Below are 20,820 nucleotides of genomic sequence, written 5' to 3'. Positions count from 1 at the left end.
GAGCGTCTCTCTGCTGCCGCCACATTCTCATGTCCCATGCGCTCCTCCTCCGCTTGTTCCTAACCCCCTCTTTCTTTTCGGTCCATGTCGCGTTGCAATACCTCAAGACTTACTCAGACAATATAGGTATCACCTATTATATCACTCGCAGGCTCAGGGATCTCGATATCTCAGAATTGCGCGATGTGTGGGGGTTCATTTGGTTTGTGCTCCTCTCTGAGGACTGGTAACCATGTTCAACGTTTCACAGCCATCTTCTTCTCACACGGCCCTCGAAATCAAGGGCATTAGAATGTTTTGTTGTCGATGTTGCGCAGAGGTCGACTCATATAGCTTTACTTGTACGCCTCACACCAGCTTTATTCCACCGCTCATAACCCTGTTGGCTCCTTATAGACATTATGGTTCATGCAGGCAGCTCTTCAAGATCTCACTCATCCTGACTCCAAGTCGTTCTCAATATGCCAACGAGTTCTCCACAAGTGTCATGATATCATTTTCAGCGACTTACCACCTGCCGTTTCGCCATATTCAACCCTCAGTATTCCATTCCGATCTCGTTTCTTCCGAAGGAAAATAAAACCCCACATGGAACCTGCCATTGTGGGTATCGGTATGGTATTGGCGGGAACCCCTGCTTTACCAAGGTTGACGGCAATCATGGGAGAGGTCACAATCGAACAAGGGCGCGTCGAGGAGGAGCGAACAGAGATAAGGAGCATCGAATTAAGAGACGATGATTTAACATCTGGGTCAGAATTGGCTTCTTTAGAGGAAAATTCTGAAGACGACAATGATCCTGACGGAGATGACTTCCAATCCGTACAGGACGACCCTAACAAAGTACCGTCAGAATCCTTGGTCAGTTTACGGCGTGTCACCGTTGGTCCTGCACAAACAGTCCCTACTCTTCCCTTACATCTCGAGGCCATAAGACGTTCCAGAAATTCTGAGGATCCTCTAGGGCAAATCGATCCCGAACCAATATCTGCCCCTTATCAGTCATCCCCGTCTTTACCTTCCCGGTCTTTACTTACTAGAATGTCCTCCAACACCTACGCCGATACCCTTCTTCAGTCCTATGATATTCAGTCTCAAGTTCACTTGCTGAAGAATCATTATTGTCGCTCCGAAGTGTGTCTATTTCTGTTCCGCACACGGTTCATTCAGTAATCATGCTGCAGGTCCGATTCATTCTAGCGTTAGAAAATATTGCAAATCGATTACTAGTGGTTCCCCGGCCTGCACGGGTCAGTGCCTTGAGGGCAGAGCTCACCTCTCTAAATCACAAGCTTCCCGCAGAGGTAAAGTTTTATATACTTCTTGATCCATTCATGTAAAACTCTCGGACCAGGTGTGCATGCCTATGTGGTGTACTTCTTCCGACAACCCCCAATCAAATCACATACCACAACCTCATCACAGGATTGTGCGTATACCACCTGGCGAGAGCGTCGTCCTCAATTCTGCGGAACGGGCCCCTTACCTCCTGTATCTGGAAATCCTCATCGATGATCTCGAATTTGACCCTCAGAAACGAAACAACAAGGATATATTAAAGAGGGTTGTCGTGCAGGAGGATGAGCGCAAGGGCGCCTCTCGGGAATCCAATCCGTTCAGCAACCTTATTCAAGCTTCTTATCAAAATCGAGCAGTAGAGTCAAATCATGACGCCGACGTTGCAACGGAAGATCCTCCATCCGTCGATACAATACTAAGCATAATTCCACCCACACCTCGCAATGCAAATAGTATTCCAGCCTTCGAGGAGGAGATTGACTTGGTTGAACAACTTTATGGTGCAGATCTCTCTCTTCGCTCACAACCGATGGATCTATCGGAGTCTATCGTTCTTCCTCCTGCTCTCAAGAACAAGGACCTTGATATGGTAGCTTGGTCTCGTCCCTCATCCATCCCTGCCTCTCCTAATGTTGAAAGCGAGGGGCCAGGAATGCCTTCTACACCTGGGAAACAGCCCTCCACTACTTTGCCGCAAGATGGTACGATAACGCTTGAAGAGTACTCGGAGCGTATGCGCACAGCCGCCATCATGTTGGCCCAGCTCAACGCGAATCTTTCTCGGGAGCCTACACCTTCCTCAATTCAAGATTCAAATTTCTCTGGTCCTCTTAGTTGGATTCCGGGATCCAATTGGTTGATGAATTCAACCGAACAAGGCTCGAAAATCCCTATCCTCCACTATCACTCTTCGTCATCTGGTTCTCAAGATTTCGGCAAATCAACTCCTATTAGAATGCGGTTGCAACCGGCTGAAGCGTCCGCCATTCGCGATCGAATTATGCAGGAGATGCTTGCCCTTGAGGAAGAACGCATGGCAAGAATGCAAGAGACGTGGGACGGGGAAGGTGTCCTTCGTGTTAACGATGTCGGCGGGAGGTTGAAGACCGTTGAGGATGAAAATATCATTCGACGAGAACTCACCAAGGCAGACCCCTCTGCGATGGTCTTCAGTGAGTCTTGGGCTGCCAAGAAGGTCGGGCCTTCCTGTATCTTTAGAACAATCCGCGCTAATTGCAACAACAGAGTCGAATACGACATGGCTCCCCGTATGGACATCTAGGTAGTGCTCTACTTCATACACCGACTTACCACATGTGACTGACTGATCTCTTTCTAGCAAATTGGGATTGCGTTTCGGTCATTGTTAAGACCGGAGGAGACCTTCGTCAAGAACAACTAGCGGTCCAACTCATACTCGAGTTCCAGAGGATATGGGAGGAGGAAAACTGTCCATGTTGGGTCCGATAGTAATATGCTGTCCTTTCTCACACGGAGCTTGGAACTCATTTGCAATTGGCAGCTTTCGAATTCTAATAACTGGTGGGACGTCAGGGCTGGTCGAAACAATAACCGACGCCGTTTCTATTCATTCGATCAAGAAATCAGAATATGCGCGTAGATTGGCTGAGGGTAGGCTCGGTCATGTCACCCTTCTTGATCACTTCATAGCTGTATGTCAGCGGGGATTTTACTGATTTCTCTTTTGGCTAATTATTTCCACAGACTTATGGAGACCCGTCTTCTGCCAAGTTTGCCCGTGCTCGACGCAATTTTGTCAAATCTTTGGCAGGAAAATTGACCCATTGAATAGAAGTTGCATGATCAAACTGACATTATCGACTCTTTAGGTTACTCGATAATAACGTATCTGCTCCAAATTAAGGACCGCCATAATGGGAACATTCTACTTGATAGAGAAGGCCATCTCATACATATCGATTTCGGATTTATCCTCACCAATACCCCCGGAAACATTCGCTTTGAGGCTGCCCCCTTCAAGTTGCCCCTCGAGTACATTGAAGTCCTCGGTGGCGTGGATAGTCATTCGTTCATCGAGTTCAAGCACCTTTTCCGAGAAGGTTTCGAGGCTGCTAGGAAGCATTGTGATAGAGTAATCAGTGCGCGATCCTTTTCCTGTATCAATCTCGTTCGCTGACACACAGGCCAATCAGCCTTGGTTGAACTGATGCAGAAAGGTACGAAGATTACGAGTTGAATGACCAGCAGACATATCTGAACATGTATTTTTAGACTCAACTCTTCCTTGCTTCGCAGCATTGGGTGAACAGACAGCTGCTCAGTTGCGTGAACGGTTCCAGCCTGCCCTGACACACTCTCTCGTTGGGGAGATGGTAGAACGCTTGATCTATTCGTCTCTAGGGTCTCACTGGACAAGACTATATGATTCAGTACGTCCATTCTGTCTTCGTGCTATCGATAGTTTGCTCAATGTTTTTTCCCCCTCGCATCAGTATCAATACTATTCTCAGTCGATTTTATGACGAGATAGAAAGCATCGGGATCTAGTTTTGCATCGTTGTACCGCCATATTATTGTACATTTCTAATTATTAGACCGATGAAAACCTGGATTCGCGCAAGCGTGACCGCGATATTCCCACGATCATTGTGATGTCCTACCACCATTACACACCGCAAGCTGCTGCTGGAACTACTCAACCAACAGCATCCTATCCTTATGGTGCCTATACTGCCTATGGCTACCAAGGAGGCGGTTATCAATGGCCTTATGCTTATGGATATAGCGTAAATCCTCAACAAACCTCAGTTAGACCTCCTGCCACCGCTTCACCTGCACCTGTTTCCACCCCAACGGCAGCCTCTCCAACTGTTCCTGCTCAGGCGCCCCGATCCACGACCTTTTCATCCTACACTTCTTATACTCGGGAAACAGCTGCGTCAGCTCCAACGACAGGCGGCCGGACGGGGAAGAAACAGCCCAATATTAAGGGACTGTTCAACAAAGAACGTATGTGAACGTATCATCTTGTCATTGGTATTGTAATCAAAATATACTCATCACATAAGTGAGAAACCTGATGTATGGTTTTGGAGACGACCGTAATCCTTCGAACGACACAGTGAATGTTATGGAGGAGATTCTGATCGAGTATATACAAGACGTTGTACGTGGCTTCTCCATTGGTCAACTTCACGCCTACTGGTTTCTTATTCCCGTGAAAAGTGTGTCGCTGCAGCTGGTGGATCCAATCGTAAGAGTCGGCTATCAATTGAGGATCTCCGAAGAGTCTTGTCTCGTCCGGCGGATGCTAAAAAACTTGCTCGAATGGAGGAGCTGCTGTTCATGCAAGAAGACATTAAACGAGCTAGAGCACAGTTCGAGGAGTCGGACATGTAGAGTTATTCGATATCATTCGATGAGTGTTATTGCTATTCGAACTGAACTTAGATTCGTGGCAAGTTCCCTGCTAAGTGCGCAACTCTCTTTCGCTCAACCCATGTATAGGTTTGCATTCAAACACGGCAATTTTAGCTCTGGGGTACCCGATGAAAACCGAGAAGGATGGGTACGGAGACATGCAACTTCCGGTGCTTTCCCGTCATGATGAGTCAATACACCCACTGTAGCTGCAAGGACACATAATGTATAAATCCCTATTATTTCAGTGACTCTTCCCATCTCTTTTAGAGGGGTACGGTCAACGGGAAGGGTCTGGATGTATGGCAAGAGCGTACTCTGATGGTGGTCTATGAACAAAGGTTGTAGTTTTCTGAGTTGAAAGGAACTTGCCTGTTCTGTAGATGTCCTCGAGCTCCTATTCTTCATCCATCGGTTCCGCATTTTCTGATGCTTCGGCGGCTTCTTGGCCACCCTGCGAGGCTGCTTTACGACCTTGTACACCTAAAGTGATGATCTAGTTCACGGAACATCTCAGGGAGAACTGCGGTGGTACGCACCTCCGCTTTGACTTAATGGCTTTGCATATTGCTTGAGCCATTCTTCGGACTCCCACACTTGTAAAGAGATCAGCATACAAAAGCTGTTAAATCGAAGACGAAAATAACATACCTGCACGATTTCCTCCCAGTTGCATCGGCGTTTTCATCGGTCTGGCGAGATTAACCTTGATAACTCGGCCTTTTAGTTCGTTGAGGTCCATGTTGTCTATTGCATCCTGGGCGTCAGCAGAAGAGCCATATGTGACGAAGGCGAAACCCCGATGTTTAGCGTCTGCCAGATGGTGAACGAGTGGGATACGTATGGAGACTTCAAGAGCTATTACGTACCGGCCTGTTGAGACGGGTTCGTCGCAGCAGAAGGAAGCTGAACTTCTATTACATCTCCTGGTACACCGAGTCGATGAATGCAATGACTGAAACGAGGGTGATTGCGCACCAAAAGGTGCAAAATTTTCATAAATTACGGCCTCGTCAACGTCATCCCCGATGCCGCCCACAAAAACCGTCTTTTTGGACTTGGTACCTTCCTCCATGAGAGCAGAAAGAGTGAGTTTGGGATGATGGACTAAGGAGGAAAACAATTTCACGCGATGTGCGGGTTCACGGTAACACGTGGGGGTGAAAGTTACTTTCCTATTTTGGTCCACCTCATCCCACCCACTGCCAAGTCAACGGCTTACTATCCTCTGCTTGCAGTCAATTACCAGTGTTTCATCAATGTCGGAGCGAATTCCCTATGTCCTACAATGGTCATACGTTCCTAGGCCCTGTAGAACCTTATCCTTTTACGAGATACTGCAAGCAACTTAAATGGGACCCGTTTCCTCAAAACCTTTCCCTACCAACGCATGTCCCCTAGAGTCTGGATTCCGCCTTCAGCCGCTCTCTCACCTCCCAGCGACGAAGAGGATGTCAACGTTCGTCTCAGACCCTACTGGCCAGCTTACCACAACCTTCTCCGCCGCCGTGGCTTTCGTCTCGAGACAATTGCGGACATGCGGCAGTACTATCGACAAGCAGAAAACGTGCTGTCACCTCCCTACTCATGCTCGCTCAAGGACCTCGATGATGATGCTGTGTGTCCCTACTCTGGGCTGGTAAATATTTACTCCCAGTCTGACTCTCGTTGGTGATGTCAATAACGCCTTCTAGCCTGATAACCTCTTTCGTGGGACCCGAATAAGTGATAACACCAAAGTGATGGTCAAGGCCGTTCATAGGCGCAGTAGAGAACTTGCCATCGTTCGTTTTCTCTCGACACCGCCCATAAGAGGCCATCCCATGAACCATTGCATACGTTGGTGATTTCCTTCGTACTTGACGTCCATCAGGAATTCACATGTTCCTAAACCAGCGGTTCTCGACTTGGTCGTGGAAGGGGAACTTGGCTTTATCATCATGGAGCGATGGTCCTCACAATTGATTCCCGACAGTGGACCATGCTGCCTCAAATCCTTCCTCCGTGCTATCGGCCAATGTATTGAGGTACGTTTCTGTGTTCCACGTTGATAATGAAATCTCACTGCTCAAAGCACGCGGCCTTCATGCATAGCCTTCATATCGCTCACCTAGACATATCGTTGTGTAATCTATTGACGGACTACCGAGGCCATTACGCCTACATTGATTTCGAGTTGAGCCACAGATTTGAGGAACCAAATCCTCGGGTCTGTGGGTATCGCTTGGGGACAGAGATTCCCCCAGAGTGTAACGGCCTCGATTCTTATGACCCGTTCAAAGTGAGTGAAGTGCTTAAAATTTATTGAAAGGGTTCCTCAATGACGAGCTCTAGGTCGATGTATTCGCTTTGGGAGTGTTGATATTACGCGCTTGTAAGGTAAGAATCAATCTCTCTCGGTTCCGACTTTCTACCTGCAACCGAGGCTATAGATGACCGGTCACTGTGTACCGGAATTGGTCGAGATTGTTCGGCCTATGCTACGTGATGATCCTGATGAACGCCCATCACTTGTGTCAGTGTTACGCTCTCACGAGGACTTAATTCGAAAGATTTCGGCCGATGGACTAGAATATTGCTTTGCATTAAACAGTAATCAATGTATTGTAGAATAAAGTCACAGCGTACCGCTATTCTCCTGATTCCTTTACCTGAGCATCCAGTTTCTGCCGTTTTCGCTGGAGGTACCGTTCTCGAGCGCTTTGTACATCTTCCTCATTGTTCCTCTTCGCCACCAGTACCCTCTGGAAGGCTTCGTGTTCGGCTTTTTCCTGTTCCCGTGATACACGGACGCTCTCCGCCTCCATCTGCTGGTGAATCTCCCTCTGACGCCGCAGATTGATCTCCTTTTTGCTGGCAGCGGTGCCCACCGCACGATGCGCTGGCTCGGTGTCTGCATTGGAGGACTTTGAAGTTGCCGCGGTGGATCGCAACATTAGATTTCGTGAATTGGTGCCAGATAAATTCAATCCAGCAGACAGAAGTTCACGTTTGTCGATAATCTGATTGTCATCGTTGAGTTCAACCTCTTTGCCCTCCATTCTCGCGATCTTCGCAAGTTCCAAATCTGACATCGGGGTAAGGTCGGCGGGTTTTGTGATCGTCAGATTCGGGGCGGGGCCCTGAGGACCGATGACAGGTTTCTGCGTCGCAGCTACAGCAGCTTCATGCACTTGTTCTGATTCAGCCAACAGTTTTCGATAGAAATGTGCCATGCCGGTAGTCGGGCCGCTTTTCTTCTTCAGTTCTTCTACAGGACACTTGTCAATTGAGGCTGAACGAGATGTGTCGAACCAACCTTCTCTTTTCTTCTCTTCCTCCTCAGCTTTCTTGACCTCCGCCATTAACTCCTTATACGCTGGTGTGACAAATACCTCTTTGTCCGCATACTCGTCGCCCTCTCGCTCACGTTCTAGCTGCGTCATTTTTTCTTCGGCCCGTAGATGATCCAGCTTTCGCGTTGCCGCAGATGTCAACAGACCTTCAATATACTTTGGCTGAGATAACTCGTTCAATAAACCAACACAAGATCGACAGGTGTATCGAAAACTACCTTCCGTTCCTTTGCTTCAACATCCTTACTGCATCGTAGTCATACACAGTTTCGTCCACCTTGAGTTCTTTCTCCATCCGCTTCTGCATGGCCTTTGTGTTGAGAGCAGCATTCTGAGCAAGAAACCTTTTATTCGCTGATACGTTCTGGTCTGCAGCAGATGAGGTTGGTGCAACATCGATGGGTTCGTCGTCATCTAGTGAGCCGAATGTAACAGGCTTCTTAAGGGTAGGTGTAGAAGCTGACTTGGACTTGTTGAGGGAAAGAGAGAAAGGCTTCATGTGCTGACTCAGCAAGCACGCTCAAGGTCTCTCGTCAATGGCTGCCCTCTCTGGTTTCGATAGAAGGAGAATAAATGGACCAGAAGAAAGCTTTCCACCCATATTTGATATCAAAGCTCAACTTAAACCTCGACAACGTTTAGGCAGGAAAACGACGGACATCCGACCCATTTGTGCGACCAAAAAAGCCCCTCGTCCAATTAATTTAAAGTAAAACTTACTCTCTCCATCTGCCAGTCCTTCAGCCTGGCCTTATCAGTCAAGCGAATGGGTCTGCCTATATCGAAACGGAGCGGACGAAATTAGCTTGTGCCGTGTTGGTTATGATACTTCCTCTTCCCTCTATTGCACCGAACTTTCTGACCCGCTCTCCAGCTACGGCCCTCGACAGTCAAAAAACACGTCTTATAGTGAAAAAGGGCGCTTGAACGTTGAGGTCAAGTTTACCCCATTCTCATGTACCATGCGAAAAACCCCAATACGAGTGAACATATATGTCTTCAGGGTGTCAAGCTTTTCATTGATTTCTTCCTTGTAGGATGCTGAAGACAGGTCGTTGGCTGTTGCTATTCACCAAGCGCTTTTGTCGTCTATTCGATTAGAGCTACTCCCAAAGTCAGCGATCGATATCTTCATCATGATCATTGAGGCAGATGGTATTGAAGGATGCGTTGCCTCGGGTGCGATCGCAGCCAGTACAGCTCTAGCTGTAGCTGGCATCGAGATGCTAGGGCTTGTGACTTCGTGCTCAGCGGTAGGAACTCCTTCTACTTTTGTCTTACTTCTCACGTTTGACAGTTTCTTTCGCGAAGTGTATCGTTGGCAACGAGATCTGGTTAGATCCGACAGAGGAAGAAGCGCAGAACTCTGAAGGAACCCTTGTCTTATCGTGTATGCCCGCGATTGGAAGTATAACGAGCATCTGGCAGAATGGGAAGATGGGGACCGAACAAGCTCTATCAGTACGCCTACTTCTTTCCTCTTCACAGTCAGAACACCTAACAAAATAATTGCAGTGTTTGGGATCATGCGAAGACCGTTGCATCGAGATCCATTCTGTGGTTGCTCAGGCGTTACTCGAACATACTCAGAATGATAAAGCTGAAACTTGAATTATCACGATACCGTCTACTGCGAGTCTAATCTGGGTCAACAAAAAAATTGCCATTAAACTGGATCCAAGGATAATATTCAATCTTCCGAGTGGGAGAATCAGCGGCCATCCTTTTTCTTGACGAGTTCTATGCAATCTCCTACTCGACACACCCGAATCTGGAAGCTGAAATAAGTAATTCGGGGACGTGGATGTTTACACAAAACTAATTAGGTCCTACAAACTGGTACAACATCCTCCTCACCAAACCAGACAAATGTTGTGGGTCATTCTGGTATGTGCTCTGGAAAAGCATAATCAGCTAAACATAAAACCCGGAATCACAAAAAAGGACGTTATACCATCACCATAGCCATGCCCACAGCGGTCAACAGTGCCTCCCCCGCGAACTTTCCCTTCCTTCCCTGCTTGAAGCCAACCTTCCCGGTGGTGATTAACCATGTCGCCTCCAGACCCTTTGGCAAGACATACATGGCCAGCTCCGGTCGACGGCGCTTTTCCTCAATGAACAAAGCCAGTCCGGAGAGGAAGCCGGGAAGCCAGAACGACCACTTGGACGTGAGTAATAAATCAATAAGCCACCTTGGGATGACATTGTGAATGAGTGAATAGACGGAGGAGCTTGGACTCAAGCGAGTGAATAAATATTCGTGTAGTTGGTGATTGAAACAATTGATAGCTACAAGAAAATAAGACGTTGAGAAAGGGTAGCAGGAAACAAGGGTACTTGGATTGGCTCACATTGATATATAATCACAAACACTCCCAAAAACGCACTACTTCGCCCGGTCCCGATAATGGCCTTCGTAAGAACCCTCGATGGATCTTTTGTAAACGTCTTCCATTTAAACAAGACCGGAGGTATGAGATGTAGAGCACCGTAAACCGGTAACATCCATTTGAAAACCTGGAAGAAGCGAGCAGGAGGGACAGAAAAACAAGACGTTTCAGCGGGATGGATAGCCGCGCATGGACCATAGTTTGGGATGTATTGATCTGGGGGCAGGGACGAAGGATCGGCGAAGAACAACTTCTTGAGGTCAAGGAGGCGAGAGGCGTTCTCAGCGGTGAGTTGCTGATTGAATGATTAGCATCGGCAACCGGATTACGCGAAATAAATATGTACTGGTAGTTCAAGAGCTTCTTCGATATCCTTGATGTCCAGCTTTCCGAATTTTACTAGATCATAATTCATTCGTAGTGCCGGATCAGACACTTTCGATGCATTACCCACCCTTTTGGACAAGGTATCAACAACGGGAGCTAAATACGGTGCGGAAAATATACCATCGTTCGTATGAGCGCGGAAGTGTGCCTGGTCGCAATAGCCAGGTATAAAGGATTTGTCCGCATCTGCAAAGGTAGACATTGAAAACCAAGTAGCTCAACGTGACAAGGCTGGATAATTACGCCAGCGAGAAGACGAGGACGTCACCATAGGGAACATGGACGTTTCTCTTTGTTGTGTAAGAATTATAGGATCCTTGAAGGCCGCTGAGTTGCCGGTCAACATGGTTTAAACGGTAAGTCGTAGAACAGCACCTACCGAACAAACATCTGTTGCGCGACGGTAACTCTTCTACCTCGCTTTTCCCACATCACGGCCAGACCACCCGCAATGGCGCCTGCGAGGGCAGCGTGCCAACGCTTTGTCTTCTTCCGTACCATTATGCGCTGAGCTTGCGTGGATAACGACAGACGTTCAGTCCGCTTGGGCCGCTGGGTTTTCTGGAAACCTCCGTTAATTGTGTGGAAAGATAGGCGACCATGAGGACGTACCGTGTACAGGGGTCCGCCCGGAGTTGGGGGTACTGGGACATCGAACGATGTCATAGGTAGGGTATCGTCATTCTCGGTCTCGTCGTTGTCTGAAAAAGCTGAAGTGTACTCTCGATGGGGTTTCGAGGGTACGTAGAGAGGGAGCGCATTAAGAACAAGTTTATACAACGATACGAAGGTGCCTTTCCAAGGTTTTAGCGAGAGAAGCAAAGGTCACAAAGTTCATACCAAGCATAGCTGCAAATCTCCAAGTGTCCAGCCCAAATATTGCACGTCTAATGAGAGCAAATCGATAATTTCTGACAACAGGATACGTCTGAATATCTCTTCGCCAGTTGAACTATACATTCATCACGTACCGTGGTACAGACCGAATCCTGATCAGAGCTAATACGAGGCTAAAGCAAGCTCTTATGTTGAAAGCCAAACCAGCGGCACCTGAACATGAATTCAATCAGTTCTTCACCACCAGACCTCCAAGCCACAACGATTTTTAACGTACGAAGGCCACCCTTAACAGCCCACTTCAAACATTCTTCACCGTCCGCGAGTTCGGCGACCGGTTCTCCTCTATCTCTCCAGACCATCTTTCTTGCGCCTTTCAAGGTCTCTTTTCTGTTCGCCAAGACGTTTCTCAATGCTTCTTGCGAATTCGCCAGCGCGACTAGATTTTCAAAGGAGGCCATAGCTCGTTTAAACGGTACATTGGATTCCTCCACATTTCTTCTTCCGGAGCCAGTCATGAAATGAATGGCTGAAGAGGGTGTTGGTGCTGATGAATCTGGTATTTCTGGTATATCGCGCTCTGAAGGTATGAAATGTTCGTTATCGTCTTGGTCCGCCTCGTCGGGCGTATCCTGACTGCTGGAGGGAGCTGTAGTGAAAGGTGTACCACCAATGGGTACGCGCAACCTGGACGGATCCATTACCTCGATGGTCTGGGGTATTCTTTGAAACTTTGGGGTTAAAAGAGGGTATCGGTCATGGGAGGAGAGTGCGAGACGGGAACAAAGGTCGTGATTGCCGGTGACTTCGATCTAGGACTTCTAGATATGTATACTTGGTCTCAGCTCGACAAGATAGCTTTCTAATTGCCAGCTAATTCTAGCTATTCCAGACCCTTTTGGATGACCGTTCTGGATTCAAAATTGTAACGCAGTCTTTATTTTTCCACGCTGCCTCGATGAGAGGGTTGAGGGCGCTTTAGGCCAAAGGCAGTGGAGCGGGTCAGTCGGTCGGGCCATTCCATTTTGTCTACTTTCAAAATTCAAGTCTATGTGGAAATTGAAATAGGGCCTCGTTTCAACATGACTTGTGTAGAAGAAAGTGAACATAACCGCTGCTTTAGATCCACGTGGTTGAAACTCGGGTCAACCAAATAAGGAAGGTCGTTATTCCCGCCCGCCTGTAGCATGCCATCCTCATATGTATCCCTCAAATCGTTAAACGATGAAGACATTTCTTCACCTAGCATCTCTTCACAACTTTCAAGAGACTCAGAGGACTCACTGCGAGCTTTAGAGATATCCGAAGGTCTTCCTCTGGCAGAGCCATCACATCACAGTCGGTCAGTCAAGTCTGAACTTGAGTTTTCTATGAGAGTTTTAACCACCAGCTTCTCGCAGAAATCGATCCTATTCGGTGTCCGGCTTCGACTTTCAACATGACTTACTTCCCCTGAGTAGCAGCTTGGCAGATGACACCATATTGAAGGGAGAGTCTGGGCAAGAGAAAAGCATAGGCCTTTGGAACGGTAACGTGTTCCATCTTTTTTCGTCTATCAACTCGAACTGACTCGAAGAATAGGTGTTGCCCTGATTGTGGGCCTACAAGTATGTGGTTTTCTCAAATCGTCTCCAAGCAAGGTTAATGGCCGCCATCAACATTAGATAGGTTCAGGAATATTGTAAAGTCAACTCCTCTTCTATCATCCTCGCCATGGTCACTCATGCCAGTTCAGCTCTTCGCCGGGTATAGTTGTATCGAATACGAAAAGTGTTGGTGCAAGTTTGACTGTTTGGTTGGTTTCCGGATTACTCGCTTGGACTGGTGCCAGCAGCTTCGCTGAACTGGGTTCTGCAATACCCCAAAACGGAGGCGCTCAGGCATATCTATCTTATGCATATGGCCCTTTAATCTCGTATCTGTTTGCCTGGACAGCAATTATAGCCCTCAAACCAGGTCAGTACTTTCAAATGGACTTAAAACGTGAATAACGTAAAATCACGGACAGGTTCAAACGCTGTCATCAGCCTCATATTTGCGGAATACATGAATCGCATATTCTGGCATAGCGGTCAAACAGACGTTTCACCAGACGACATACCACAATGGGCCATCAAACTTACTGCAGTGGTCGCGATCCTCATCGTCACTTTGACATGCGTGTGGACAAGAAAGTTGGGCGCTCGCGTAGCTGTCGTTTTCACCTCGGTCAAAGTAGCTGCTCTAGTATGTTCAAGGCTCTCTTTGAATCCTAAACCCCATTAATTGTAGCATGACAGATATCTATTACGATATTAGGTATCATTCAGCTAGCTCGCGGGAAGGCAACTGACTCGCTTCGCCAGTCGTGGTTCGATGGGTCGAGCAAGAGCCCGTCAGCATATTCATTGGCTCTGTATTCTGGTCTTTGGGCGTTCGACGGGTGGGATCAAGCCAATTATGTTGGTGGCGAAATCAAGAACGCTGAGAAAAATATACCCCGTGCGATACATTCTAGCATGGCGATTGTCACCGTTGGTATAGTTCTTTATATTTACGGGACGTATTGAAGGCTGACATGTTCAATGTGACAGTTTCTCTTTCTGCTTGCAAACATCTCATACTTCGTGGTCTTGGATAAGGTTTTTGGGTTGTGCTCCTTCTCCTATAATAGCCATAACGAGGAACTGTTATAGGCCTTAGTTGGATTAAGCAATACAGTTGCGATGGATTTCGGTCGAGTTCTTTTTGGGTCAGTTGGTGGCAATGTTTTCGCTTTTATGGTTGCATTCTCATGTTTCGGAGCGCTGAATGGTATGTTGCTGGAAACCATCTATTCATTCATCAAACTCCAATATTTAAATTCAGGGTCTTTCTTCACGTCGTCACGTCTGGTTTATGCTGCAGGTCGTGAACGGTACCTCCCCGAATTATTTGGCCGCCTTCATAAAACCCGAAAGACCCCTTTCAATGCTACGCTGTTGCAAGCAACAATCACGACCATATTCATCCTAATCGGAGGAGGTTTTCGGTCACTCATCAACTTTTCGGTTGTAGCGTCGTGGGCATTCTATTTCCTTACAGTAAGTGGTGAAATTCATGTTGAGGTGGATCACTGGAAAAGTGTCCTAGGTCCTAGGTTTAGTCATTCTTCGTGTGAAAGAGCCTTCTTTAGAAAGGTGAGTTTCACACCAGCTACAGCCCGGTATGTGCGTACAAGTTGCAACCTTACAGGCCCTACAAGACTTGGATCATTACTCCGCTGACGTTTTGCGCGGTAAGATGACCCAGTTCGTCGTAGATCCTGATCTTGACTCTACTTGCTTAGGTTGCATTATTTCTGCTTTTCATGCCCATCATCGCTGCCCCACTAGAAGCCATGGCAGTGCTTGGTGAGCGCGCTTGTTCTCTACATCCCGATTGAACATTTAAATAAAATTTCCATCGTCAAGGGTTCGTTTTGGCAGGTATACCATTCTACTACATCACCCGTCGTAATCAGGACGAAGCGCCAAGGATGATATGTAAGTCTATTCTAGACCTTTTCCCCCCAGGAAACGTTCTCACGTTATTCCTAGCATGGTTCGCATCTCGTATCTCGAGGCTACGTGGGCGACCGTCTGGTGAAGGATGGGAGGCTGTGGCCACTGAAGGCGACGATATGGAAATGACACAACGAGCGGGTTCGTTGCGTAGATGATAGGGATTTTGTAATGTAGTATGTTCGAGATGGTCTCAAGGAGCCGGGATCTCAAACCATAACCATGCATAGACCCGTGTGAGGTACGAGATTGGAGGGAGGACAGATGACGCGATCGATAGGGCTGATAAAGCAGGATCATGAAGTACAAAAGGGGGCTACCGCGGCACGGTTTCTCTTGTTTACCAACTTACTCTTTACCTCACTTATTTACTGACAGACATGGTGGGTAAACGATCTTAAAATCGGAAGACATAGCATCTTGAAAAACATTGTAGGCCGACTTGCAGACTTACCAGTTCGACGTGAAGGTGTGAATAGGACATGCGTCTGGGTGACACAGAGCGTTTGACGATGATACAGATGACCTGTGGTGGCTGTTCTGGTGCTATTGAACGAGTGCTGCAGAAAGCGAAGGATGCAAATACCGGTGAGTGCGTTGGGAGTGATGGACAAGATGTGGATGTGATCCTGATCGCCCTTCTAGTCGACGAGCTCGACTTTTCTGTAAATCTGGAGAGTCAGCTAGTGACTGTGAAGACTACTTTGCCTTACGATGATATACTGGCACGGATCAAGAAGACCGGAAAGGAGGTAGGTATTCGTTGGATGGCAGCCAGCTTGCTAACCGATGTCCTTCAGGTGCGTTCTGGGAAAATTATGGGATAGATGAGGATTCGGCAGACATTCGGCTTGCTCGGGTCATTATAAATGTCAGGGCCGGTCCCGGATCGGAGGTTGCATGTAACGTATTTGCCGGTGCAACACACTGCATGATTGCCATATTTATATTTTTCTTCTTATGTACGCTCCTGTACTCATGAAATTGAACGTACACTCTTTCTTTCCTCATCACTTGCCGTTAATTTTTCTTCCTGTCATTCGTTTTCTTCAGGCTCTTGAGCCATGTCATCCACCACCACATCCCTTTCAGCGCAACCTACAGTGCCCAATTATCCAGACGACCTTCAATGGGTCACCGCTTACATGGCTGCTCATATGATGAGCCCAAACTCCAGACGCTATGTTTACGTACTCTGGTTTTGTGTAGCGTCGGTCTTCGTGGTCTACGCCATCGTGCATTGGACGGGATCCAGAGGAGGAGCTTTTGGTTGCTACTGGCGAAAATGGGCTGTACGGAGACGGACATGGCGTTTGGGTTCTTCATTCCGCCAAAGCAAATCGCGGAGGGGTGGTTTCAGAATCTCATGGCCTTCTAATGGTCAATTGCTATGCCTGGCAGCTTTACCTCTCACCGCTATCCTTCTATCGTTCGTCGGACCAGATTATATCTCACCCAGAGTCAATCTATTCGACATTTCACCTCAGAAACTTTCAGCGAGAGGTTACGACACCTCACAATTCGTACAATACCAGCCTCAGTATCAGATCAGGAAAGCCTGGTGGACTTCTGGAGGGAGAACGGGGTTGATTGCTTTCGGACTCATGCCTTTGGTTATCCTGTTCGCACTCAAAGCGCCGCCCTTCGCTATCCTCGCGCTCCCAACCACCCAGCTTCATTTCGACAAGCTATCGTGGCTTCATCGATGGTCGGCACGACTTTTATACCTAATTACCCTTCTGCATGTCGTCCTTTGGAGTGTCCAGTTATCCCTTGACGTTCGTAGGACGACAGGGCAAACGGGTTATGTCTACGCGTGGCAGTACCAGAAATTTTTGTTCGGCTGGATCGTAAGTCTTTAAATCATGCTTCATCCCCGAGCCCCCGCGTAATTCAGTCGTATTCCAGGCATTTGGTTCGATGACCTTACTCGTTTTTTCTTCGTCATATCCGCTACGAAAATATCATTACGAGACCTTTTATTTCCTTCACATATTATTGGTCCCCTTGACACTGGTTTTCTCCGCCCATCACCATCCTCCTGTGGCCCATTGGTGTTGGGTGGCGCTTGCATTCTGGCTAGGAGAACGGGCATGGCGAGCTATGTGGTGGCTTCAGATGAATGGGTTTTTCGGAAAGGAGAAATCTGCACCTGTCGTCATGCCTGCGACCCCAGCCACTCCCGCAGTTGGTGGTACCTACCCACCCCACTCTCCGTACGTTGACTCCCGATTTTTCTTTCTCAGCGATGGAAATTTGCTCGCGCCAGCGACTGCCCTGGAGTACACGCCTCCACCTGGTTACGCTCACGCAGAACTTCTATCAGGTGCTACAGTACGTTTGACGTATATTAGTCCCGGTTTCCTATCCTGGGCACCTGGTCAACATTTTCTTATCAACATCCCCTCGGTTTCGAGATTCCTAACCCACCCCTTCACAACCGGTGAGATTGTTTCATGAATGCTGAAACATCTTTTATATAATCCACATACAATAATTACAGCTTCGATATGTGATCATCAAGCTGCCCCATCAGGACGCGCCATTGTTTTCCTCGTACGGTGTAAGGGCGGTTGGACGAGGGATATGTGGGATCACGTCGTGAAGCTACAGAATCAAGGTGAACACCACGTACCGGGTGAGAAGCTCCCGAACGGTACCGTGATGCCCCAGCGCGGCGTGCTTATGAGGATGTTTGTCGAAGGGCCCTTCGGAAGTTCTGTCGGGGCCAGATGGGGTAACCACTCCACTGTTATGATATTTGCTGCTGGCTCTGGAGTCAGCTTTGCGCTATCAGTACTCGAGTTTGTCTGCTTGTGTCTCGCTGGAAGGGATGGTAGCAAACTTGGAGGGCATGCTGGCAGTTGGGGCACCAAAGGGTATAAAACACAACGAATTCGGTTCGTGTGGATGATAAGAGAGTATGGTGCGTAGCTGTAACGGTCGCTTTTATTTTTATTACTCACTCCCGAGTAGCTCACATTCAATGGTGTGCCTCAATTCTGAGGCGGTGCACGACGATGATTCCGTCTCCGGGGTTGGATGTCGAAATCTTCGTCACAAAGCCTGACATCTCCAGAATTTCCAGAGCTTCCAAGATGTTTCCACAAAACCCTCGGCATTCAATTCCGAACACTATCAATGACTCCGAGGATGGAGACGAGGATGTCGATCTCAGTTATTACGCCGAAACTGGTGACGACGGAGAACTGGGTGGCATCTCCCTCTCAGACTACATGCTGGACCTGACCAACTGGGATGATGAGCTTGATGACAAGTTAGCAGGCGAAAGTCGCTTTAGCACAATGATCAGGAGGGAGGGTAACATGCTCCGCAGAATGTCGAGAGCTCCTCCTACCTCAAATCGTACAGTTACCTCTTTCTTGATCTCGGACCCGACATGGATGCCACCAATACCGGGTTCTTCGCCTTTGAAACACACGTCTTTCTTATCAGCCGATCCTACTTCTGCGCATCCTCCGGATCAGTCCTCGACTGGCCAAGTTCTCATTGTCAATGATCACTCTTCTTCCCTTAAACCTCATGTTCCTTCACCGCTTAAATCATCCTTCTTTTCTAATAATACATCCTCGGTGGAACCTCCTGCACGCTCCTCTGTAGAGTCTATAAGGCGCAATTCATCGCAATTAGAAGGTCCAGAAAGTCCATCAGAGGCCCAGCCACGACCTTCATGGGACTTTTCGTGGCAGCAATCCATTCGGAGACCTCCGAAGCCATCTACGTTATCTAAAGACGTTCCTGTGCGCTCCTCTTGGGATTCTTCGTGGCAACAGAACTTGTGGAAACCGCCAGGACCGTCCACCCTATCGAAGCCCTCCACCAGCAGTCCCCTGAGAAGAGGACAGTCAGCAGAGAACCTTGTGAACAAGGCGACTGTTGAAGACGAGACTAACAGGGACGGTCGTCGATTTTCCACTTCTACGTACGAGAGTGACATGGGCTCTCGACCTGTCTCCCTTTACTCCCTTTCTGACCCTGCACCCCGTCCACTTTCTCCTCGAGGATCTCGTACGGGATCTCCACCCCCGTCTACCGACCCTTTAACGCCATCATCAAGTATACCGATGATGGCAAACTTCTCCCGACCCCTCGATATCCTACCTTCGGATCCGCCACCAGACCAGGAGAAACATGTTGTCTTCCACACCCCATCACCTGCCGCTGTTTCTCTAGACACCGATCAACCAAGACTACATATCGATACGCAGGAGATGCAGGACATTTCGATGGTGTCCATGAATGCACGTCCAGGCAAGCCTTTGTTACAACGAATTCTTCACGACGAAGTGGAATCTGCCAAGGGGTCTGTTATTGTGGCTTGTAGGTCCATATCATTGGTGCTGTCGAATGTTTGGCTGACGTAGACCTGGTCTTTAGGCTGTGGTCCTTCGTCCTTCAATGCTATGGTCAGGAAGGCTGTTGCCTCTGAAATCGATCCACAAAAGGTGCGGCAGGGAGATTGTAGAGGCTACGTCGAATTGCTAACCGAGGACTTCGAGTTTTGAACGATTACAATGCAAGAGTATGAGTATTTACTTTGCTATCGGTTACACATCCATCACGCACATTAATCCGCATTCAATCATTTGTAGCAACTACGTCTTATCTAGAGAACATACGTTGAACGCAGGAGTTGATCTCTGTATCATGCGACCATGTTTTAAACCTTTCAAACCTTTTCTGAAGTCAACCGCACATTTGCAAGGAACTTCTGGTTGGGAAGATAACTTTTGTACTTGTCTATTCATGCGTGAGATGGTATTGACAGTATTCTCGACAAATTGCAGCGAGTCCCATTGAAGGCCACGAGTATTAACACTCTTGACCTAGAAGCTTTCGACCTCGATATCGTTCGAGAATATCGCGATGCTCAGAGCGCGTCATTCAAGAGCCAATGGGATCCCCCGGACGGTTGTCGACAGTCCAAATTGGTTCCTTCCCGTTGGTCTGTTGATCAGACATCGAGCCGCCGTCCATGCCCTGATCATCATCGGGGAGTGACTTCTCAGCAGCACGAAGGCTAGGTCTGATTCCAACCGCTGCGCATAACGCTTTGTATCTCGACCTGATCTGTCTGAATAATTTCGGGACGTCAACCGAGCCTTCTTTGTCGATTACAGAGGGATTAGCACGCGGAAATTCTGAGATAAGAGTCAAGAGATGCTTGATGTGATTTAATGCACGACTGTCAAAGCGACTTTTAGCCCAAGAGGCATCGTAAGCTGTAGGGTCACTCACTCATCTTCTCGTCCCTGAAGGATGGAAACAGACTTCCACAGGAGAGCAAAACCTTCGTAGAACCCGAGCTCTTCCCACATCTCAAAACCTTTCTCTCTACCCAGTGCTCTCCCTTCGATGAGACCATGTATTCGGCCATGAGCATGTCCCTCTTGGTACCCCGAATCGTAAAATCTGTTGGAGATATTCGCCAATGATCGTGCGATAGAGAGCAAGATACAAACATTTGTTCGAGGTGGACAAGGGATTCAAGGTCGAAATTATCCGTCATTTATCAGGGGAGAATAGAATAATCCGATACCTTATCCTTATCTTAGTTAGAAGAACGATAAGCAATCACAAACAAAAGACTGGCTCTTACCCAACGATAAACGAGGAAGCGCCCAG

The 20,820-nt window shown here is 47.9% G+C and overlaps 12 protein-coding genes across 13 annotated transcripts; 7 read left to right on the top strand and 5 right to left on the bottom strand.

Annotated features, from left to right (window-relative positions):
- Positions 1-29: 29 nt before the first annotated feature.
- On the top strand, positions 30-3,803 carry E1B28_008844 (uncharacterized protein; the record flags this gene model as incomplete). Its single annotated transcript, XM_043153679.1, has 13 exons — positions 30-202; positions 251-341; positions 397-1,134; positions 1,185-1,304; positions 1,355-2,494; positions 2,545-2,581; positions 2,639-2,768; positions 2,822-2,972; positions 3,025-3,058; positions 3,150-3,419; positions 3,474-3,497; positions 3,553-3,710; positions 3,774-3,803. 13 exons carry the CDS (start codon positions 30-32, stop codon positions 3,801-3,803), a joined length of 3,096 nt encoding a protein of 1,031 aa, XP_043008963.1.
- Positions 3,804-3,932: 129 nt separating this feature from the next.
- Positions 3,933-4,680, top strand: E1B28_008843 (uncharacterized protein; the record flags this gene model as incomplete). The annotated part of the gene is made up of 3 exons (XM_043153678.1): positions 3,933-4,290; positions 4,350-4,447; positions 4,507-4,680. 3 exons carry the CDS (start codon positions 3,933-3,935, stop codon positions 4,678-4,680), a joined length of 630 nt encoding a protein of 209 aa, XP_043008962.1.
- A 294-nt stretch (positions 4,681-4,974) lies between these two features.
- Positions 4,975-5,797, bottom strand: E1B28_008842 (uncharacterized protein). 2 transcript variants are annotated; one of them, XM_043153676.1, is made up of 6 exons: positions 5,680-5,797; positions 5,571-5,627; positions 5,353-5,514; positions 5,241-5,297; positions 5,074-5,184; positions 4,975-5,019 (listed from the first exon to the last, which is right to left on the bottom strand). In XM_043153676.1, exons 1-5 carry the CDS (start codon positions 5,774-5,776, stop codon positions 5,099-5,101), a joined length of 459 nt encoding a protein of 152 aa, XP_043008960.1. In that variant the 5' UTR covers positions 5,777-5,797; the 3' UTR covers positions 4,975-5,019; positions 5,074-5,098. The 2 variants fall into 2 exon arrangements, with proteins under 2 accessions (XP_043008960.1, XP_043008961.1); XM_043153677.1 differs by having other exon boundaries at positions 5,571-5,797.
- Positions 5,798-5,877: 80 nt separating this feature from the next.
- Positions 5,878-7,316, top strand: E1B28_008841 (uncharacterized protein; the record flags this gene model as incomplete). Its single annotated transcript, XM_043153675.1, has 6 exons — positions 5,878-6,340; positions 6,396-6,540; positions 6,598-6,728; positions 6,776-6,982; positions 7,036-7,080; positions 7,134-7,316. Exons 1-6 carry the CDS (start codon positions 6,092-6,094, stop codon positions 7,314-7,316), a joined length of 960 nt encoding a protein of 319 aa, XP_043008959.1. The 5' UTR covers positions 5,878-6,091.
- A 15-nt stretch (positions 7,317-7,331) lies between these two features.
- E1B28_008840 (uncharacterized protein) lies at positions 7,332-8,126 on the bottom strand (the record flags this gene model as incomplete). The annotated part of the gene is made up of 2 exons (XM_043153674.1): positions 7,332-7,951; positions 8,000-8,126. 2 exons carry the CDS (start codon positions 8,124-8,126, stop codon positions 7,332-7,334), a joined length of 747 nt encoding a protein of 248 aa, XP_043008958.1.
- Positions 8,127-8,250: 124 nt separating this feature from the next.
- Positions 8,251-8,535, bottom strand: E1B28_008839 (uncharacterized protein; the record flags this gene model as incomplete). The annotated part of the gene is made up of 1 exon (XM_043153673.1): positions 8,251-8,535. The coding sequence occupies one exon, from the start codon at positions 8,533-8,535 to the stop codon at positions 8,251-8,253; it is 285 nt and encodes a 94-aa protein (XP_043008957.1).
- A 16-nt stretch (positions 8,536-8,551) lies between these two features.
- Positions 8,552-9,656, top strand: E1B28_008838 (uncharacterized protein). The gene is made up of 6 exons (XM_043153672.1): positions 8,552-8,708; positions 8,773-8,851; positions 8,911-9,019; positions 9,074-9,289; positions 9,348-9,497; positions 9,552-9,656. Exons 1-6 carry the CDS (start codon positions 8,573-8,575, stop codon positions 9,645-9,647), a joined length of 786 nt encoding a protein of 261 aa, XP_043008956.1. The 5' UTR covers positions 8,552-8,572; the 3' UTR covers positions 9,648-9,656.
- Positions 9,657-9,827: 171 nt separating this feature from the next.
- Positions 9,828-12,403, bottom strand: E1B28_008837 (uncharacterized protein). Its single transcript, XM_043153671.1, has 11 exons — positions 11,931-12,403; positions 11,788-11,866; positions 11,657-11,727; positions 11,429-11,610; positions 11,196-11,377; positions 11,060-11,143; positions 10,937-11,002; positions 10,776-10,884; positions 10,391-10,724; positions 9,991-10,328; positions 9,828-9,932 (listed from the first exon to the last, which is right to left on the bottom strand). The coding sequence occupies exons 1-11, from the start codon at positions 12,352-12,354 to the stop codon at positions 9,855-9,857; spliced, it is 1,947 nt and encodes a 648-aa protein (XP_043008955.1). The 5' UTR covers positions 12,355-12,403; the 3' UTR covers positions 9,828-9,854.
- Positions 12,404-12,840: 437 nt separating this feature from the next.
- On the top strand, positions 12,841-15,332 carry E1B28_008836 (uncharacterized protein; the record flags this gene model as incomplete). Its single annotated transcript, XM_043153670.1, has 15 exons — positions 12,841-12,995; positions 13,054-13,181; positions 13,235-13,260; positions 13,318-13,334; positions 13,389-13,609; positions 13,662-13,879; positions 13,933-14,166; positions 14,227-14,274; positions 14,329-14,446; positions 14,501-14,715; positions 14,765-14,811; positions 14,867-14,909; positions 14,961-15,024; positions 15,085-15,156; positions 15,211-15,332. The coding sequence occupies 15 exons, from the start codon at positions 12,841-12,843 to the stop codon at positions 15,330-15,332; spliced, it is 1,728 nt and encodes a 575-aa protein (XP_043008954.1).
- A 222-nt stretch (positions 15,333-15,554) lies between these two features.
- Positions 15,555-16,001, top strand: E1B28_008835 (uncharacterized protein; the record flags this gene model as incomplete). Its single annotated transcript, XM_043153669.1, has 5 exons — positions 15,555-15,557; positions 15,611-15,643; positions 15,696-15,762; positions 15,820-15,926; positions 15,975-16,001. The coding sequence occupies 5 exons, from the start codon at positions 15,555-15,557 to the stop codon at positions 15,999-16,001; spliced, it is 237 nt and encodes a 78-aa protein (XP_043008953.1).
- Positions 16,002-16,238: 237 nt separating this feature from the next.
- On the top strand, positions 16,239-19,700 carry E1B28_008834 (uncharacterized protein; the record flags this gene model as incomplete). The annotated part of the gene is made up of 5 exons (XM_043153668.1): positions 16,239-17,024; positions 17,083-17,617; positions 17,678-18,100; positions 18,151-19,515; positions 19,573-19,700. The coding sequence occupies 5 exons, from the start codon at positions 16,239-16,241 to the stop codon at positions 19,698-19,700; spliced, it is 3,237 nt and encodes a 1,078-aa protein (XP_043008952.1).
- Positions 19,701-20,068: 368 nt separating this feature from the next.
- Positions 20,069-20,704, bottom strand: E1B28_008833 (uncharacterized protein; the record flags this gene model as incomplete). Its single annotated transcript, XM_043153667.1, has 3 exons — positions 20,069-20,380; positions 20,434-20,607; positions 20,658-20,704. 3 exons carry the CDS (start codon positions 20,702-20,704, stop codon positions 20,080-20,082), a joined length of 522 nt encoding a protein of 173 aa, XP_043008951.1. The 3' UTR covers positions 20,069-20,079.
- Positions 20,705-20,820: the final 116 nt, after the last annotated feature.

The sequence above is a fragment of the Marasmius oreades genome, chromosome 5 (genome assembly GCF_018924745.1).
Source record: "Marasmius oreades isolate 03SP1 chromosome 5, whole genome shotgun sequence".
Classification (NCBI taxonomy): Eukaryota; Fungi; Basidiomycota; class Agaricomycetes; order Agaricales; family Marasmiaceae; genus Marasmius; species Marasmius oreades.
The sequence above is the reverse complement of the archived record's forward strand: the minus strand, read 5'-3'. Positions and strand labels throughout refer to the sequence as shown.

What these genes read in the sequence shown, in the direction of transcription:
- E1B28_008842 (XM_043153676.1), bottom strand. Translation starts at nt 5,776, where the DNA reads ATGGAGGAAGGTACCAAGTCCAAAAAGACGGTTTTTGTGGGCGGCATC. An exon ending in TGAAAATTTTGCACCTTTTG is followed by an intron (nt 5,628 to 5,679) that starts GTGCGCAATCAC and finishes TCGGTGTACCAG; the next exon opens with GAGATGTAATAGAAGTTCAG. An exon ending in GAACCCGTCTCAACAGGCCG is followed by an intron (nt 5,515 to 5,570) that starts GTACGTAATAGC and finishes ACCATCTGGCAG; the next exon opens with ACGCTAAACATCGGGGTTTC.
- E1B28_008837 (XM_043153671.1), bottom strand. Translation starts at nt 12,354, where the DNA reads ATGGATCCGTCCAGGTTGCGCGTACCCATTGGTGGTACACCTTTCACT. An exon ending in GCGCAACAGATGTTTGTTCG is followed by an intron (nt 11,144 to 11,195) that starts GTAGGTGCTGTT and finishes CCGGCAACTCAG; the next exon opens with CGGCCTTCAAGGATCCTATA. An exon ending in CCGCGCTCATACGAACGATG is followed by an intron (nt 10,885 to 10,936) that starts GTATATTTTCCG and finishes CTTGTCCAAAAG; the next exon opens with GGTGGGTAATGCATCGAAAG.
- E1B28_008838 (XM_043153672.1), top strand. Translation starts at nt 8,573, where the DNA reads ATGGCTGCCCTCTCTGGTTTCGATAGAAGGAGAATAAATGGACCAGAA. An exon ending in GACGGACATCCGACCCATTT is followed by an intron (nt 8,709 to 8,772) that starts GTGCGACCAAAA and finishes TCCATCTGCCAG; the next exon opens with TCCTTCAGCCTGGCCTTATC. An exon ending in ACGAAATTAGCTTGTGCCGT is followed by an intron (nt 8,852 to 8,910) that starts GTTGGTTATGAT and finishes CCCGCTCTCCAG; the next exon opens with CTACGGCCCTCGACAGTCAA.